The sequence below is a fragment of the Parus major genome, chromosome 6 (assembly GCF_001522545.3).
Source record: "Parus major isolate Abel chromosome 6, Parus_major1.1, whole genome shotgun sequence".
Classification (NCBI taxonomy): domain Eukaryota; kingdom Metazoa; phylum Chordata; class Aves; order Passeriformes; family Paridae; genus Parus; species Parus major.
Window position 1 is genome coordinate 22,296,179 of NC_031775.1, and position 16,900 is coordinate 22,313,078.

Here is a 16,900-nt window from a genome sequence, read left to right on the forward strand (position 1 = left end):
AGAGCCTGTAAAGCAGGAGATTAAATGCTCCTGTGTATGTTAGAAGGAAAACATACTTAGGTCATTGAGCTGCTGGTAAAACTAAATCATCGACCAGTGCTTCCTTTCATATGAGATCACTGATTCTGGCAGTTTGGCACAGAGCAAGCAGCCTGTTTGCAATGAGCTCTGAAACAGGGCAGCAAGGATGCGTCTCCCCAGAGGGACAGAACCGCATCCTCATACTGAATTTGACAGAGCACGGACATGAACACAGACCTCCTGGGTAAACCTCCTGCTCTGCATGCCCTGCAAATGTCCTCCCTGCCTGATCACAAGTTCAGCCCAAACCAGTACATCTTCAGTGCATGTTTTAGATAAATCTACATTTGGATGCATGAAATGAAACGTGCAGAGTTGGAAAACCCTTCACTTCTTATGTTTGTGACAATGACAGGCTTTTCTGGCCTTGGTCACTGGAAGAGAACCTGAAAATGGGCTATTTTTCTTTAGTGAGATGTTAGGGAAAAGAGCTGGACTTGCTGACCTTGCCTCCCTCAAGGAAAGGGTAGGACCCTGCTGAGTGTACAGCCTTATCCACATCAGCTTGGTCAGCAAGCTATCTCCAAGCTACATGCTAGGAAATCTGAACTTGCCTGTAATTTTTAACAGGTATTAAAATACATATTGAGCTTCTCATACCTGTATTTCCAGTCTAACAGTGCTGGGAGCAATGTAGTCCCAGTATCAGTACAATACCAGTGTAGTGCAACTGCCCAGAGAAAAGCACTGATGCTGTCCCAGCTGCATCTCTGCAACTGCAATAATTACATGGATCAGCAATATCCTGACAGAAGGCAAAGAAAATAATGAACTCCCATCTCTAAATATCGCAGTTTTATTAGGGAAGTGATGTGCCCTGTTTGCACTGCAGTGGAGCAGATTATGATGCTTGCCATAATATCTGTCATTATAATATTAGAAAATATAAGAAGAATGTCAAGTGTTCATCTTTCTAATAACAAGCTCCATCTTCAGAATGCAAACAAGAGTAATTTTGTGCGATCCGTCTTTTGTAATTTGAGCTTTATATCTCAGCAGAAGACATTTATAGTCACCTTTTTCTAGTTTCAATAGAAAAAGCGAAGTTACATATCCTTGAAAGAAATGAGATACAAATACTGCAAAAGGCATAATTGTACCAAACCTATCATAAATAGCAGATGTCATTCTATTTCTGGGGCACACCATTAAGAGATTAACCAAAGTGATGTTCTAGGAACTACAGCTGACTATAAAGTGAAATTAAAGTTGCTAGGTTTGCTTCTTCTCCAGCTTTCCAGTTTTGGTTGGAGAATGGACAGCCACTCTTACACCTAGAGAAGGTTTATTTTTGACTCATAGAAAAAGATGACTCCAGGTATTGATCACTGGATTCTGTATTTCATGCCTGGACATTTTTTATTTGGTCCTGATGCAGAGCAGGAGCAAGCTCAGATCTCTCCTGGCTTGTGACTTTGCCATAGAAGCTTACATTTGCTGACTGCAGTTATTCCACAGTGCTGGAGATAAATTCTTTCCCGACCCAGGCTGGTGATGTTACAAGACTCTGTAGGAGAGGAGGGTAGTGTGGGGTTAGCTGGATAGTAAAGAATTCTGACTTCTGTTTTCCTCTTATCAATTTGGCATCATATACTGGCAATATATTTGCTGTAAGAGAAATAAAACAGCTGAAAATAAAGATGAGGTTGGAAACACTATTATTCTTCATGCCATCCCAGCAAAAGTAAAATAAATGAAACCCAAGCCCCACTATAATGCAGTGAGAGGCCACAGTCATCTGTAGGGGAGGCAGAAGAATGTCAACTTGTTTCAAAGAAAAGTTTAAAAGGCTACTTGACCACATGGAGGAAAGATAAATGAAAGAGAAGGGCACTTTAATGAAGCAGATAATAGCATAAAAAATATCAAGCTGCTGGGAAATGAAGGGACACAAATTTAAATTAAACATAAATGAGGGTAATTAACAATGGGAACCAGCTATTGAGGGAGGCAATAGATCTTTATTGTCAGGAAAGCCCTTCTAAATATTTTATATGTTAAGTGCTGTTCTTAATTCAGTAATTCTGGGGATTATGCACATAAAACCAACCAAACAGAAACCCAGATCATTAGGCATGTAGAAATGAAACAGTCTTTGTGTATCCTTTAGGAATTTCATTAGTTAAGGCTTGGGTTGGTTTTTTTCAGGCATCATTCCTGTTTAGTCAACAAAAGCAGCCTATTAAATTTGATTTACTGCTCTCAGCTTTTTCTGGTAAGCATTTCAGCTCACACACAGTTTTATTGACAGCTCTGAAAGGTTGAAATGAGCCAGTCTGGATACAATGGTCTGGTTTCGGTCAGGTTTTGGTGGTGTAATTCATTTATGAAGTTAAATTGATTGACCCCATAAGATTTCAAAATGTATGACTCATGTCTGGAGAAGCTATCACTGCAATAAGTTTATATATTTAATGTTTGAGGATCCAAATGGTTGGGGATATTCTTTCATTTTCTTTTGTCTCAGACTTGAATTGCTAGCACGTAAAACAACTTCCTTCATCTTTCTTTCTTTCTATTTTTTTTTTTTTTTGTGGTTTTGGTTTCCCATGTGAATTTCATCCTTTCCAATAATGTCAAAGCTTTCTTTTGAGCAATGAAATAACTTGTTCCATCAACAGTCACACTAATGAAGCCAAGTTGCCAACTTATCTGTGTCCTTTCTTTCCATGCACTTCAATAAGTCCAGCCCCACCAGAACAGCTGCACAATATAGCAGCTCTCTGGATGCCTCCTAATGTTGGCCAAGAGCCAGCCCTAGGCTTGAAAAAAACAACCCAAGAGCCAGCATTGGTGTGGGTAAGTCTGATTTCACATCCATGCTGGATAAATGTGGGATACCTTCCCACCTCCTTTACATGGACATGAGCCGGGCCTCCTGCTTAGCTGCCCACTGAAAAATATTTAGATAGCAATTGTTGCTGAGGTTTGCATCCTTCTTTCAGACTTTCTTGAAATTGGACAATGTGCTCAAAACAGAGGGGGTGAGGAAGAAAGATCTGACATGGGACTTGCAGAAAAAACAGCTCTGTGTCCTCAGTTCCTCAGGATTTCTGACAGCAGCAGTGGGCAATGGCCCAAATTGGAAATTAGCTCAGCAGAGTACTGTGGGACACAATTTGCTGGCAAAGGGCTCTTTAAATCAACAGTGAAATTTGATCTGAAGTGGCCTCCGTGCCAGTCTGAAGGACTGCCAGCTGCAGTCAGTCCCAGTTACAGGCAGGCTTACTCAGAGCTGTGCCCATTATGGCTCTCACTGGTGGTCAGACTTAGCAGCCCTGGTAGTGATGCTCTTGTTGAAACAGCCTTTTTCCTGGGGCTGTCTGGAAGGACTTGAAGCATCATGGATGAACAGAACAGTGTCTTGCTTAGGTGTCAGAGAGCAATGGTTTACCAGGGGGAATTACTTTGTCTCCTGTGATGCTCATCACACTGCCCTGTCTGGTTTACCGTGACTTTTGCTCTATCCAAGGTGATTGACCAACTTACCACAGACCACTAATGATCGACAGGCCATTGGAGACTGCCCTCTCCCTTCAAAACAGTAATTTTTCTCTGTGTCCCAGAATCCCTCACTTAATCTTGCTGATACAGTTCCTGCAACTACTGTCGCCAGTGTATCTCCAAGGGAGACTTTCTCCTCTTTTCTCTTGTCTCTGCTGTGGCATTTGTCTGGCCTGATCTTTCTGAAAATTTGTAGGACTTCTTGGGTGATGATCCCATCTTACCTTGTCTTTCCAGGCTTTTGTCCATTCCTGTGTAAAGATTTTTTGTCTTGTGGTTGATCCTTGACTGTCGCAGGACTCCAGCATCCCATGGCAGAGATTCTGTCCCTTCCAAAAAGCTTCTCCTGTCTGGGTGCACTTAGATACTTACTTTGCATGTGCAGTTACTGCAGTGAGCACACAAAATATTTAAATGGTATTTGGTACGTGCAGTTGTTATACACACTGCCCATAGCATAGACTTTAGGTAAGTTTGTTGAAAAGTATCTCACACAGGCGAGGAGCATCCATGATCTCGGTCCTCCAGCTCTGAATTTAGAAGCCTCTCCTGTCTGAGAGAAGATAGTTCTTGGCAGTAGCAAATCACACCCCCTCATCTCCGATCTCTGAGGTGGCCACTACATTACCCATTTGGAATTTTGATCCTTCTGTCCCTTGGTTCATTCCAGAGATGTGGAAATTGTTGAGTTAAACACAGCATAAGACAAGCTTGATAAATGCCTAAACGTTTTTGTACAGAAATGCAGATAATGAATATCTTCCTTTAAAAGACTTTCAATTAGATATGCCCCAGAGTTCTATCTTCCATGTTTTGATTTGTATGGAAAATGGCCTAATTTAAGCTGATTGGGATCTAACAGGCCCATGTGTGTCATTTAACAGCCTAAAATTCATATGCACTGCAGGGTACAGGGTATTTTATGGTGTTAGAGACCAGGGGGAAGGAGGAGAGTTAATATTCTGTGCCTCCTGGAAGGCAATCCACTTGTACTAATTGATGCCTCATCATAAATACTCCTATCATGTATGGTTTGCTTTCATTCTGTGTGAAGTACACATTACTGCTGGTAAGTTGAAATAGCTGCAAAGAGAATACAGCATCCTTTACTGCTGGGCTTGATTCCAGCACTGCACAGAGCTTTCCATTCGCCTCTTGTTTTATATTCATTGTTTCAAAGGAGAGTTAGCACAAAGAGAAGTTGCTGTTTAAGAGGACAGGTTGTAACTTGGGCCTTGGAAAACTGGCAAGGTGGATGCAGCCAAATGTTTGACTTCCCTGTGGTCAGTGCCAACAATGTCAGTGTTAATACTTGCTTGTGGCACCTTTGTACCATACACTGAAGATCTCAACACACATGACACATAATTAACCTGCACTTGCCACAGGTGGTCAGTGACATCTGCCTGTGTTCTGAGGTATGAGCTGGTGTCCGGGTACAGGCTGGGTAAAGCAAACACACCCCCTCCAGCAACAGCCACAGGGCTCCCAAATGTCTTGGCCTCTGCACATTCTCCTTGACAAGAGCAGGAACTATTATCATCATTAGTATAAGAAACTGGCTGCAGTGAGATTTTCACAGTAAGTGAGTTTTAGATTCCCCTTATCTTGTAACACCTTTGCCTTCCTACAGTAAATACACAGGATATGGGATTCCATACCAGCCTCTTTGCCTTGCAGCTTGTCTGCCAGGACACATAAAATCTGCCTAATCTTTGATCTAACACTGGTGTGAGTTAGTTATTCTGGCTACTGTGAGAATCACATAGCAGACTAAACTCTTTCTTTATTCTTTGACAGATCCCTTTGCATCCAGCAGTGCCCATGGAAATCCAGAGAGTGCTGGCTAAGTGAAAGTATTTGTTTCTTGTATGCACCTACCACCTATTTATACCTGTCTCTCCTGGAAAAGCACAGAGCTTGGAGGTGCCGGGTTAGGGCTCACAGAAGTATCTCTGCTCTAGTCTCCCAAATACCCTTAATTTGTTTTTCTTAAACAAGATGAAAGCACCAACTCACATTTTTTGTGGTTTTAGCTATTTAATCCAGGCTTCTTTTTTCACCTCTTCTTGATGTAGGCATGTACCTGTGTGCTTTGTTGCTCTAGTATTTCCCAGGCTGAGAGGTAGATCTCCAGCTCTATGACTCTTCCACTTCAGCCAGATGTTCATTGCATGGTGTCCATGCCCTCAGGATTTTGCAAGATGTAAGTGCAGAGTGACCACTGAACTTCACCTGTCAGGTCGAGAAAGATGCCCTTTAAGTTTGCCTCGTGCTCCTTTCTTCAGGGAGCAGACTGGGTTTGGGCTGTGAGAGCTGCTGGATCAAAAACGGCTGCAGCATTTGGAGCTCTCATGTTTCCACTGCTTAGCTGGAGTGTGCCTGAGACTGCAGGAGGGTAATGGATGTGCTGGTGCCCCGCTGCCCTTCTGGACACAGCAGACAGCAAGGCTCCAGTAAAGCCATAAAGTACACTCCTTTTCAGTTCCTCATGAAAGTCTGAACTGTTGTTCTCCATGTGGTTTGGATCTAACTTCTACTTCCTCAAACAGTGGTTGTCTGACGCCCATCTGCAAACACAGACCTTATGGTTTTGCATGCAAAATCTGCCAGGCTGCTGTTTGACCTATTCCTGGACATTTCTTTAGCATAATGCAAAATCCCTTATGTTTTCATGGGCCTGTGAAGGACAAAATGTGGCGTTGTTCTATCCAGAACAGTTTTTAAGTGCTTCAGGAAATACTTGAATGCAAAAAAGCCCATGGATCATCAGCCAATGTGGGTCACCAGGTACTGATGCACCTGAGAGGCAGAGATGAGCTGCAGCACAGAGGCTCTGAGAGCATGGTTGGCCAAAAACCATTGAGCCCAAGGGGAAGGAAGCTCTGGTTTCTGGCCAGGGCAGCATTGTTCCTATCACCGTGGGAACACAATAAATGGATGTGTAAATACATGTATTTTACAGCATTCAGAAATGATGGATAGGCTCACATCCTTCCCTAACATTCTTGTTGATCTTTAACTACCACAAAACCAGGCAGCAACAGGTGCTTTGCTCTTTTGTTTCAGCACAATGGGTTCAGAAGTCACTGTTGGGCAAGACCTGAGTGGCCCTGGGGGACAGAATAGCTCTCCTGCAGCCTTGGCTGGAAGCAAGAAAATCTGAAGAGAATATGGATGCTCCAGTATCCAATATTCAGTCTCAGTAACATCACAGCCCACTCACTCTGGAGCAGCTCATGTATTACAGAACAGATCTCCTAAGAGAGATGCTCACATGAGCTCAGAACCCACATTTGTGCCAGGTTTTTGAAAGAACCTGGATCCTGTTTAGATAACAAAATAAATGGCTGTGATACACTGAGAGCGTTAAATATGAAAAGGGGTATTGAACAGTTTTTGAGATGGCAAGAATTTTAGCTGACATGCTTAAACAATCTGTCTCCTAACAAAAGGAAATTTTTTAATGAGAGTTTTAAAAGGCATCTAAGTGACTATGACTCTCAGGTATCCAGTGCTCACTAGACTGAAATGTATGAGAATTGCAGAGATCTCTTGAATTCCCTTAAATATGCTGCAGCCAGACCTGAGCAGATGTGCTAGCCTTTTCCACTGTGTGCTGGAAGCTCTGGGGCCTGTGGATGGATGGAACAACACTGAAAATCTGTGAGTGCTATTGATAATTACCTGATCTGTCACTGATAATTACCTTATCTGTCCTATTCATGCAGCAAATGTGTTATAAAAGAGAAGGGGCTGTCAGTATGCTCCCCATGAAACTCCGCATATGGGCAAGTATGCCCATAATAAAATGCTGCATAAGACTTTATCTTCCTTGGAAACTATGGAAGGACACTCCTTTGAGTACTTTGGTACTCCAAAAGTACTTTGTCTTTCAGGAACAATGCTTAGTTAAGCTTCTAGAATAGTTGTCAAGATGATTATGGGTGAAGAAAGCCCATAAAAATGTTGAAGATCATCAAACTATGTGAACTGTGAGTTGTATAGTAGTGAACATTCACTGACTGCATCCTGTAAGACAGGAAAAACAAAGTTTAAGCGGGGTGGATTCAAAGGGGGAAAAAAGGATGATTCTGGAGTGCAGACAACTGGTTCTGCATTCTTATTATAGAAATGTATGTAGAAATAATATTTTTATAAAATAACTGAGGAGGAGCATTAACTGAAAACTATATTTTTAGGGAGCATTGACTGTATCTGGTCTTCCTACCATAATAAGTGCTCCAGCAGTACAGCTCTTCCCAGACAGCTGCCATTGGAAGTTGGGACAGCCTCAGGAGATACCCTGGAGAGTGGGTTGCAGTGTCCTGGGAAATCACACTGTTCACCACAATAGATACAGAGAATCAAAAGTATCTCTGATAGCCACAGCTGCTGTATTTTGGTCAAAGGACTTTTTATAAAAGGGCAATTATGGATTCAGATAGCTACTGTCATAAAAATTATAAATGCTATATGGGATCCCAAGAGATTACTTATTTCACCTTCCTGTCCTGAAAGGGCTCTAATGATGGAGATGTCATGGTCTCTCTGGGAAGTCTGACTGCTTTACAGTATTTCGCTATCTACATAATGTCTAACCATAACACATTAGGAGTCTGAACCCATGATTTCTTGTCTTATCCAGAACATTCATAAAGAACAGATTGTTTTTTTACTTTATTCATCAGGCTGTGAAAAATGTGGCCATATAAAAATCATATAGAATCATACAATATTTTAGGTCAGAAGGGACGCAATGGAATTGCCTAATGCAACCTCCTGCTCAAAGCAGGGCTAACTTCCAAGGTAGCACAAGACCTTGTCCAGTTGAGTTTTGACTATTTCTGGGGACAAAGATAGCACAGTGCCTCCAGCCTCTTTCATCAGCCTCTCATGACCCTGGATTGGCTCAACTTTTTTGTAACAGGATGGTATTGTGTTTAGGTAGCTGATTATCTCAGCTTAAGTGCTGTATTTTGCATTTGATCACATTGAATCCCATACCATTTATTTCAGGTCCTATTTCAGTCTGGCAGGCCATTTTGAATTACAAACTTTTAGCATACTAGCAGCCTTTCCTGGAATGATATTGTCTGAACATTCCATGGTAAAGCTCTCTTCTGAAAACATAACACCCACTTTGATGGGGGGGACATAGAGGTTCAATTTGTTTGCACCTCTCTCCTGGAGTGATGATGGAAGTTTAGAGAAAGCATCAGTCTGCACTGGTCCTTGCTAATAATTGGACTTTGTAAAGATAAAACAACAAATGGAATTGATTCAAAAGCTATATAAGGATGAATCCAGAGTGTTCATCATGTTTGAGATCAAGCATGAGACAAGTTAGCAGCAGAGACAGTTGATCTGGGGGCTTTAGAGAAAGAATGTTTAAGTTGATTTACTTAGAATTATTTAGTTTTTTAAGTCTTGGTTTGAAAACTGGCTCTTGATGGGAATTCTGCACACAATGAGCATGTTTGGCCTTGAGCACATGTATCTGGTTTTAGTTAAGCCAGGCTGGCCACACTCATTCCACTCTGCTCATGATCTCATTCCATGCTTCTTGTCATGGTATCTGCACACCATCCAGCAATATATTAAAGCATGAGTAACGTGTCTTATGTTGATTATTCTGTCACCAAGGGAGAAATGTGTCTTGTCTGGTAGGGAACTCAGATTGTTTTAAACAAAGCTCTATACTGACGCTGGAGAAGAGTCAAGCGCTGCGCCTTGTATTAGTAGAAAGAATTGGCAAGGTGTCTGCTGACCCTTGGGTAAGGCCATCTTGGGACCAGCTACAACCAGAGAAAACCATGCTTCTTACACTGCTGAGCTCTCCCTGCACTGTGGAAAGGCCATTTGCCCTGCTGCCAGCATGCTTCATCAGCTCAAATGCTGTGATACTTGGGGCACCTCCAAATTCTCCTCTTAGTCCAGGAAGAGAAACGCTCCTAACAGTCTTTATTTTGCCTTTAATGCAATGACCAGGTTGGTGTTAGAAATGCAATGTGCTGTGTGTCAGCCGAGTGGAAGAAATGTCTCCAGGCTGTAGGGAGGAGAGGAAAGGCTTGAAAAATTTGTTCAGCTGTTCAGTGTTCGTATTTATGTGTGCAGTGAACGAGCTGAACCCTGTGCCCCTGCTGGGCCTGTGTTCAGTGTGTGTTACCACAGGGCAAGTTTTCTGCTTCGGTCATCTGTCAGACTGGAGGGGAAGGGCTCTTGCTAGTAGCTGTCATTAGAGGCTGCATCATTCTCTTTGCTTATTTACTGAGCTGAACTCCAGCCTCAGCTCCATCTGTGTGATAAAGGAGGTACCTCTCTACAGTATCTCAAGTGTGAGAACTCCAAAGCCCTTTACAGAGTCTAATTTAACTTCAGCTTGTGCCTGGAAGCAAAGTGCTCCTTTTTTTGAAGAGGGGTGAAACTGAGGGACTGAAGGCTGAGACTAATTGCTTCTCCTCTCATACATAGTCCTCTAAAGAGATTTTGACTCAAACATGATCCCTTCTCAGTTCCTGTGTTCCACTTTCACTGTTCAGTCTTGTTCAGCTAAAAAGAGCAGGAGAATATGTATTTTTGCTGTTTTGCACAATCCACAGCTGGCACTTGCAGTCCCTGTCTCCCAGGTTGGGTCAGTAGCCTCCCTGCAAATAGGAACTGAAGGACCTTTCTGGCACATAGGGTTTTCCTGACCTCCCACTGCTGCTTTTTCTCTGGAGAATAGCCTCCAACTCATTGAGGACACTGTGGATCCAAACCCTCTGTGTCTCTGGCTCCTTATATGGTAACATGAAGAAGTCTGAGCATTTTAGTTCTGATTTGGAGTTACCCTGGTTGTCTTCTCAGCTGGGGAGCTAGAAACTTTAAAACCTTAGGCAAACTGGTTCTTACCACCAGGAAACCATCCTCTTAGTTCAAGCCTGTGTGTGCTGCTGTCTCACCACTGGCTTAGCAAAGACCAGGCTGCATTGGCAGCAGTGAAAGTCCCCTACAAAATCTTTGCAGAAGGTAGAGTTTTAAGCATTCCAGTTTTATTCCCTTCTGAAAGGGGCTTTAAGATATGTGTTGTTATAACACATATCTTAAAGAGAAGAAAGAGGCTGAGATGGAAGGAGGGTCCCACAGGCTCTGGGACAGAGGTGGTTTCTCTGGCAGAGAGCACACTAATACAGAGTTTATGATGGGCAGTGAGAGCAGGAAGTAATGGGTCTGGGGACATCTAGAAGAGACCTGAAGAAGCTTTATACTCCTGAGCCATCACGTCCAGACATGCAAGTAGAGAAAACATTCCTGAATGAGGGAGAGGTGTCCTTGTTCATCCTAGATGCAAATGCATTTTGGCAATTTATCCCTACCTCTGACAGAAGACACCCAAGAAAGAGGCAGAGAAGCAAGCATAGCTAAGGTTTCCTGGTTGCCAGACCCTCATGTTTGCTTCTGGGAAGTCCTTGAGTGACTTTGCATGAATTTATTGAAGCCTGGAGTGGTGCAGTTTTGCACTAGGTTAGCGAAGAGTGCTTTGACAAAGTGATGTGTTCTTGTGCTGGAGTCCAGCCCAGCCTTCTGCAGGCTGTGTCCTCTACTGCTACAAGTCTGTAGCTGGCTTTAGTACTGGGGGCACATATGAGCATGAAGCCACATGGGAAGTAACTGCACTAAATGATTTGAGACACATTTAAGGGCAGAAACAAAGTGCTATGGTAGCTGAGGGAGCTCCAGCAAATTTCAGGGGTTGTGGGAGTTTGATGTCTCTTCAGGACCAGCTGCTAGCATTAAAAAAAGGCATATGAAGATTCTTTTATCTCCTCCCTAAATTTCATGCTAATGAAACCAATCCTGTCGAGCACTGAGAGCTGCAACCCCTGCCATGTGTCCCCAGTGCCTTGTCAGCCTCAATTTTTAAAAGTAACCATAGATTTCTTCCATGGTACAGGTTCCACCATATTAGCAGAGCGGCTGGGATTGTCGACACCGAGCTCGCCCACATCAACACCCAATTCCCCCACTGTCCTCTGCAGTGGCGTCTCTGGTCCCTTATTGTCTACGTGTGGCTCTGGCCCCCTCTGCAGCTCTATCAGTGGTAAGAGAGGTGGGATCCCCTGCTGCCTTTCCTTTGCCTCCTTTCATAGTCTCACACTTGTCTCCCTGAAGGGCTCTAAAAGCACAATAATTGACAGATTATTATTATCCCATCACCTCCCCTGGGGAGGCAGGGAGAGCCTCTGCAAGGGCTATTTTCAGTCTGTTTTATGTGGAAGCCGCTTGGATGCCTAGACAGCAATATTTCTCTAACCCTTTTCATCATGAAAGGTCCCAAGGGGAGCAGCGGATTTTCTGCTGCATGCGTGGCCCTGTGACGCAGAGCTCCTTCTGGAGAGCTCTGTGGTACTGACACATCCAGGCTTGGACTGGAGCTAAAGGTCTGCCTACACCTCCTCCCCTTTCTCCCTCCACACACCTTCAGTAAAACACAGTATTGCTATTTCTAATGTGCCAATGTAGTATATGATATTTAGATAAATGCACACTCACTAAAACGGTGTAGGCTGTTCTACAGCACTTTTAAAACTCCAGACACCTGCACAGTCCCAAGGCACTGATGGTGGGATACATAACTTACCAAATCCTTGTTGCATGGGAACAGCTGTCTCTTGGCTTGCTCTTTGTGGGCAGCAGACCCCAGTAAATGTTGCCTTTCTGCTGCCTTGAGCCTTGGCATGTTAACCAGGACTTGGCGAGTAGGACAGCAGGTCACAGGAAGGAACCCTGGTCCTGGAGCATGCATTTCTGCTAGGGCATGGTTCCTCCCTCTGTGGCTGCAGGGCAGAAATCACCTTGGGATGTCAGGAAGCAAGAGGAGTGACCATGTTTTTTTGTGTTGCAGGCACAGCTCCCAACTCTCCAAGCAGCCTGCCTGAGTCACCCATCTCCCCATCCGTCTCAGGGCCCTGGGTAGATGAATGCACCATCTGCTATGAGAACATGGTAGACACAGTCATTTACTCCTGTGGACACATGTGTCTCTGCTATTCATGTGGGCTGAAGCTCAAGAAGATGGCCAATGCCTGCTGCCCCATTTGCAGACGGGCCATCAAAGATATCATCAAAACGTACCGCAGCACTTAGAGCAGCAGCAGATGCTGTGGTGGGGACCGGGCACGTGGGAAGGAGGCTGTGAAACAACATAGGCCTACCACTTGATCTTTATCCATCACCCAGGAGATTCAAAACCCGTCACCCACCACCACCCTGACCGCCTCTTCCATGGACAACAGATGAGACAAGCTTAGACGCTGCTCTTCTACCCCCCAAGCAAGCCCTGGGGCTGAACTCCAGTGTCAGGGAAGTCGCTATGGACTATTCTCCCTTGTGATTTTAAATTTTATCTCTAAAATGCCAGCTGGTGCAATCATCCCTTTCTACACCATGCACAGCAGAGGGGAGTCTCCACTCTTTAGCATAGACAGCAAGTGGTACACATCTTCTTCCAGAGGCACCCCACATGCAGAGGCAGCTTGGCAGAAGAGAAGAAACGAGCAAGGTGTTACTGTGTACAACCAGCCTGACCAGAGGAGGCTCCTTAGAAAGGATGGAGCAAGGGAAGCATTGACCCAGCGAGGGCGGTGCAGTGAGTACACCTACAGCAGAGAGGCTGGCTGGGGCCAGTGCAGAAAAAAACCCAAGATTTGTGAAGCAAAACCCACCCCATATCTGCAGACAGAAGAGCAGACCCGTGGCAGCCCCTTGAGGGCTGTCCCCAGCACCTCCATTGCCATTCTCTGACAGAGGCTTTCATGGTGGGTTTGGCAAGGAACACTGGCAATAGCTCTACTCCCTCCCAGCAGCGTCAGCCACCTCCTGTCACCACCCTGCTGCATGACGAGCGGCTCTCAAACCCCACCACCACCAACTCGCGTGTGGTCCCCACGCAGCACAAGGGATTCAGCAGCATCTCTTCTCCCATGTGCCTGTGGGAGAGGAGACATAACTCCCTCAACCTTTCTCCCCTACCTTTCTGCCATCCAGACAGCACTTACGAGGAAAAACCCCAGCCTCACCGGGGAAGAATGTATAAACCCACACATCTGTGGGTTACCTTTACTGGTAACTTTATCACTGTGCTTTAAGACAAAACCAGCCGGGTGGTACTCAGCTCTTCACAGCCATACCGGCAGGACACGGCTGTCCTTATGTGTTAGGAAGTAAGGAATGAGAAAAAAATAACTTGAGGGGTTTGGTTTGCTTTGGCTTATTTAAACAAATCTCCTTCTCTCCTGCCTGAGTCAGGAACCTGGCTGTGCCCAGCAGGAACAATGGTGGCCCCCATGGTTCCCATGCAAACAACTGCTGCTCTGCCATGGCCACAGGTGTGACCCAGGGCTGCTGGCCCTTGGGTCTGGGCCGGGTGGCTGGGCAGCAGTAGAAGCTGTCTGCCTTCCTTCCCACCCATCCTGCTACCTTCTGGGATGCAGGGGAGGGAGAGACTCTGTCTGGGTCCTGAGAGGGAGACAGGGCTAGGGTGTCACAGCAGTGGAGTTTGCCTCCACCATATCACCCATCTGGCCAGAGCAGGGGAGGCTGTGGAGTCACATCCTTCTCTTGCACTCCAGCACTTGGCCATTGCTGGGATAGGGGGGAACAGTGTGCTGTAGGGAGAACAGCATTTAATGCACACATGAACTTGCTGCAGGGGACATCATGCCCCCCTCCCTGTCCCCCCACAGCAGGTGGGTTTTCACCACCCACACTGGCAGAGGTTGCTCCTAAAAACACCTGGAAAACACATCCTTGCTCTGTCTCTCAAAGAGATGCAAAAAGAGACTACTCACTGGGGAGTGCATTGTAGAGCCTTTCTCTGAAGGTGCCACCAGCACTGCAGCCTACCTGGGGCTCTGCAGCTCCCCCAGCCTGCCCTGCCGAGCTCCAACGCTGATACTCTAGGTGACAGGGATTTATGTTATTTCCTGGCATACCTCTGATGTACAACCCAAACCCAGCCCTGGCCCAGCTCCAGAGTTCATGGCTCCCATTCCCAGATGCCCTCACTGAGGGACAGGAGGCTGGGAGGCAGAACCTGGGGGAAGCCAGGGCAGCCCTGCAAGGAGCACAGCCGGTCCTCAGGCACCCAGCCAGCTCTGACTGTGACCAGCACACACAGGGAGCTTTTCTCAGTAGTTACACAAACTTGAGTACAAAGATTTCAAAAAGGAGGAACCCAAGAGGGAAGAAAGTATTGATGAAATAGTGGATGTGGGGAAATGTGCAATAAGCAGCCTCCCAAGCCTTCACCACACCAGTGGGACCAGTCCTCCTCCATGCAGGGAAAGCCAAGGGGTATATTTTATTTTTCAAGAAATTCCATCCATGGGTTCCAGTGCAGTGGTGTAAATTCCCTTTTCACCTTTTCAATTGAGAGTGTTTTAATATATTAACTGTGTTTGTTTTACTGTGGACCAAACTCTAGCAGTTAGGAGAAGCTGAAAGCTCCCCAGCATCTGAGTTCTAAAATTGGGGTTCAGTCCTACCCCTGCATAGGCTGGCCTCCAGCTGGAAGCAGGGAGGAGAAAAAGGCTCTCTCCAGGGAGGAAAAAAAAAAACAACCAGCAAAATCAGTAAAAATAACAAAAATCCTAATCCTTTGTTTTGTTTGACTGGTGTAGGTTCCCATGTACCTCTGTGTTGTGTCATCTGCATTTCATTGCTTTACTTTAAGATGTTTTGTGTTCTGTTTAAAGACAAGAATAACTCATTGTGAAAAATTAATTGGATAACTGTGATCGTGAATAAAGTTGATTTAGATATCCTGCAGCAGCATGGCTGACTTGAGTCCACTTTACCACTTCATAAGAACAGCAGAACACGATGGCGAGCACAGTGAGAGATCTCAGGCTTTCCTTCAGTGCTTGAGGGTGGAAGAGTGCTGGGAGGTGGATATTAACATCCTCTTGGCAGACACCACACACACATAAGGAATAAAGGAAAGCACAGAAGTAAAAGCAAGGGCTAACAGCATTCCTGAAAGCTTAGCCCCACAATCCCAAGCCTCTTCTCCCTCCCCAAAGAGAGGTCACAGCTTCTTTACTCTCACTGTCTTGTTTACAGTCTCTTCCACAACCACAAAAAAGTGCCCTCCACCAGCACAAGAAAGAGAACGTGTACTGTGAAGAAACCCAGGACACTCTGCTCAGCCTAGGAGGGGCAGGTAGGGTGGCTGAAGATGAGGCAGAGCAGCACCATCCCAGCCCTGAACTGAGCAACACATTGAGAAGGCACACTGACAATGTGGTCTGGACAAGTGAGATGCTGAGATAAGATGCACATGCTTCCCGAGTATGTAGCAAGGGACACAGACTCAAAGGGAATTTGGGCTCTTCAAAGGTGATGCCAGTTTCCTCAAAACCCACTCCTCTGTTGCAGGTATCTGCTCAGGAGGACACTTACGATACAACAAATGTGAGATCTTCCTCTCATCTTTTTGTTTAACTATTCAGTAGATGAGAGACTATCTGGATCACACTCTTGTCACGGGACATATTTGAGGGGGCATCTCCCTCAGTGTGGGTGTTCCATCTGCCAAGGGTCAGGGACATCCCAGGACATCACCAGGAATTGTGTCCTCAGCCACTCCAGCTGAAGCCATTCCACTCTAACAGTTCCTCAGTGGCCTAAACCATTCCAGGCTGGGTGAAGCAAAACCACTTCTCCAACACCAACCTGAGGAGATCCCAGCTGTCAGGACAAGGCAAGTCTGCAGAGCTGTGTGCTGCCCTCCAAGAGCTGTTCCAGCTCCTGCCTTCCCTGGGATTGGAGCACCTCTAGTGGGTCTGGAAAGTCTCCTCATTCCCTCAGGAATGAGGGACAGGGTTGCACAATACAAAATGTCCTAGAAACTGGTGGCACTGACTTGCTGGAACACTGCCACAGATTAGGATGAAACAAGTGCTAACGCTTTGGGCCAAACTCAGATCTTCCCCTTCCTTGGCAAGAGGGACCATGGCACATGTGCCAGGTGTTCCTCCTGCCAGCCTCAGCCTGTGCAGCCCCTCATGCAGCTGCCACTTGCAACAGCCCCAGCGAGCTTCACATCCTCATCTGCCGAGCATCGCTGGAGGCACCCTGCCCTGCCCTCCGCAGGCCACCACCATCACCATACCACAACCCAACCAGAGCTGCAATTTCGCCATTGCTCCCAAGCTATTCTCCACCAAGCCCAAGTGTGTGGAGCAGAACTGGCCTTCCCCAGCGAGGGAATGGCGGCAGCGCGGCGCTCCCGCTGCGTCCTGCGGGGCTGGGCCCGGCTGTCCCGGCACAG

At 45.7% G+C, this 16,900-nt stretch overlaps 1 protein-coding gene across 3 annotated transcripts in view; it reads left to right on the plus strand.

The window, feature by feature from the left end:
• Window positions 1-15,396, plus strand: part of NEURL1 (neuralized E3 ubiquitin protein ligase 1) — a 143,322-nt gene extending 127,926 nt beyond the window's left edge. For 2 of the 3 annotated variants that reach the window (XM_015633723.1, XM_015633724.3), the window contains exons 5-6: window positions 11,522-11,677; window positions 12,473-15,396. In XM_015633723.1, the coding sequence (XP_015489209.1) occupies window positions 11,522-11,677; window positions 12,473-12,714 (398 nt within the window). In that variant the 3' untranslated portion in view covers window positions 12,715-15,396. The remainder of the gene's footprint in view (window positions 1-11,521; window positions 11,678-12,472) is intronic. The other variant, XM_015633719.3, reaches the window with a different exon arrangement.
• Window positions 15,397-16,900: the final 1,504 nt, after the last annotated feature.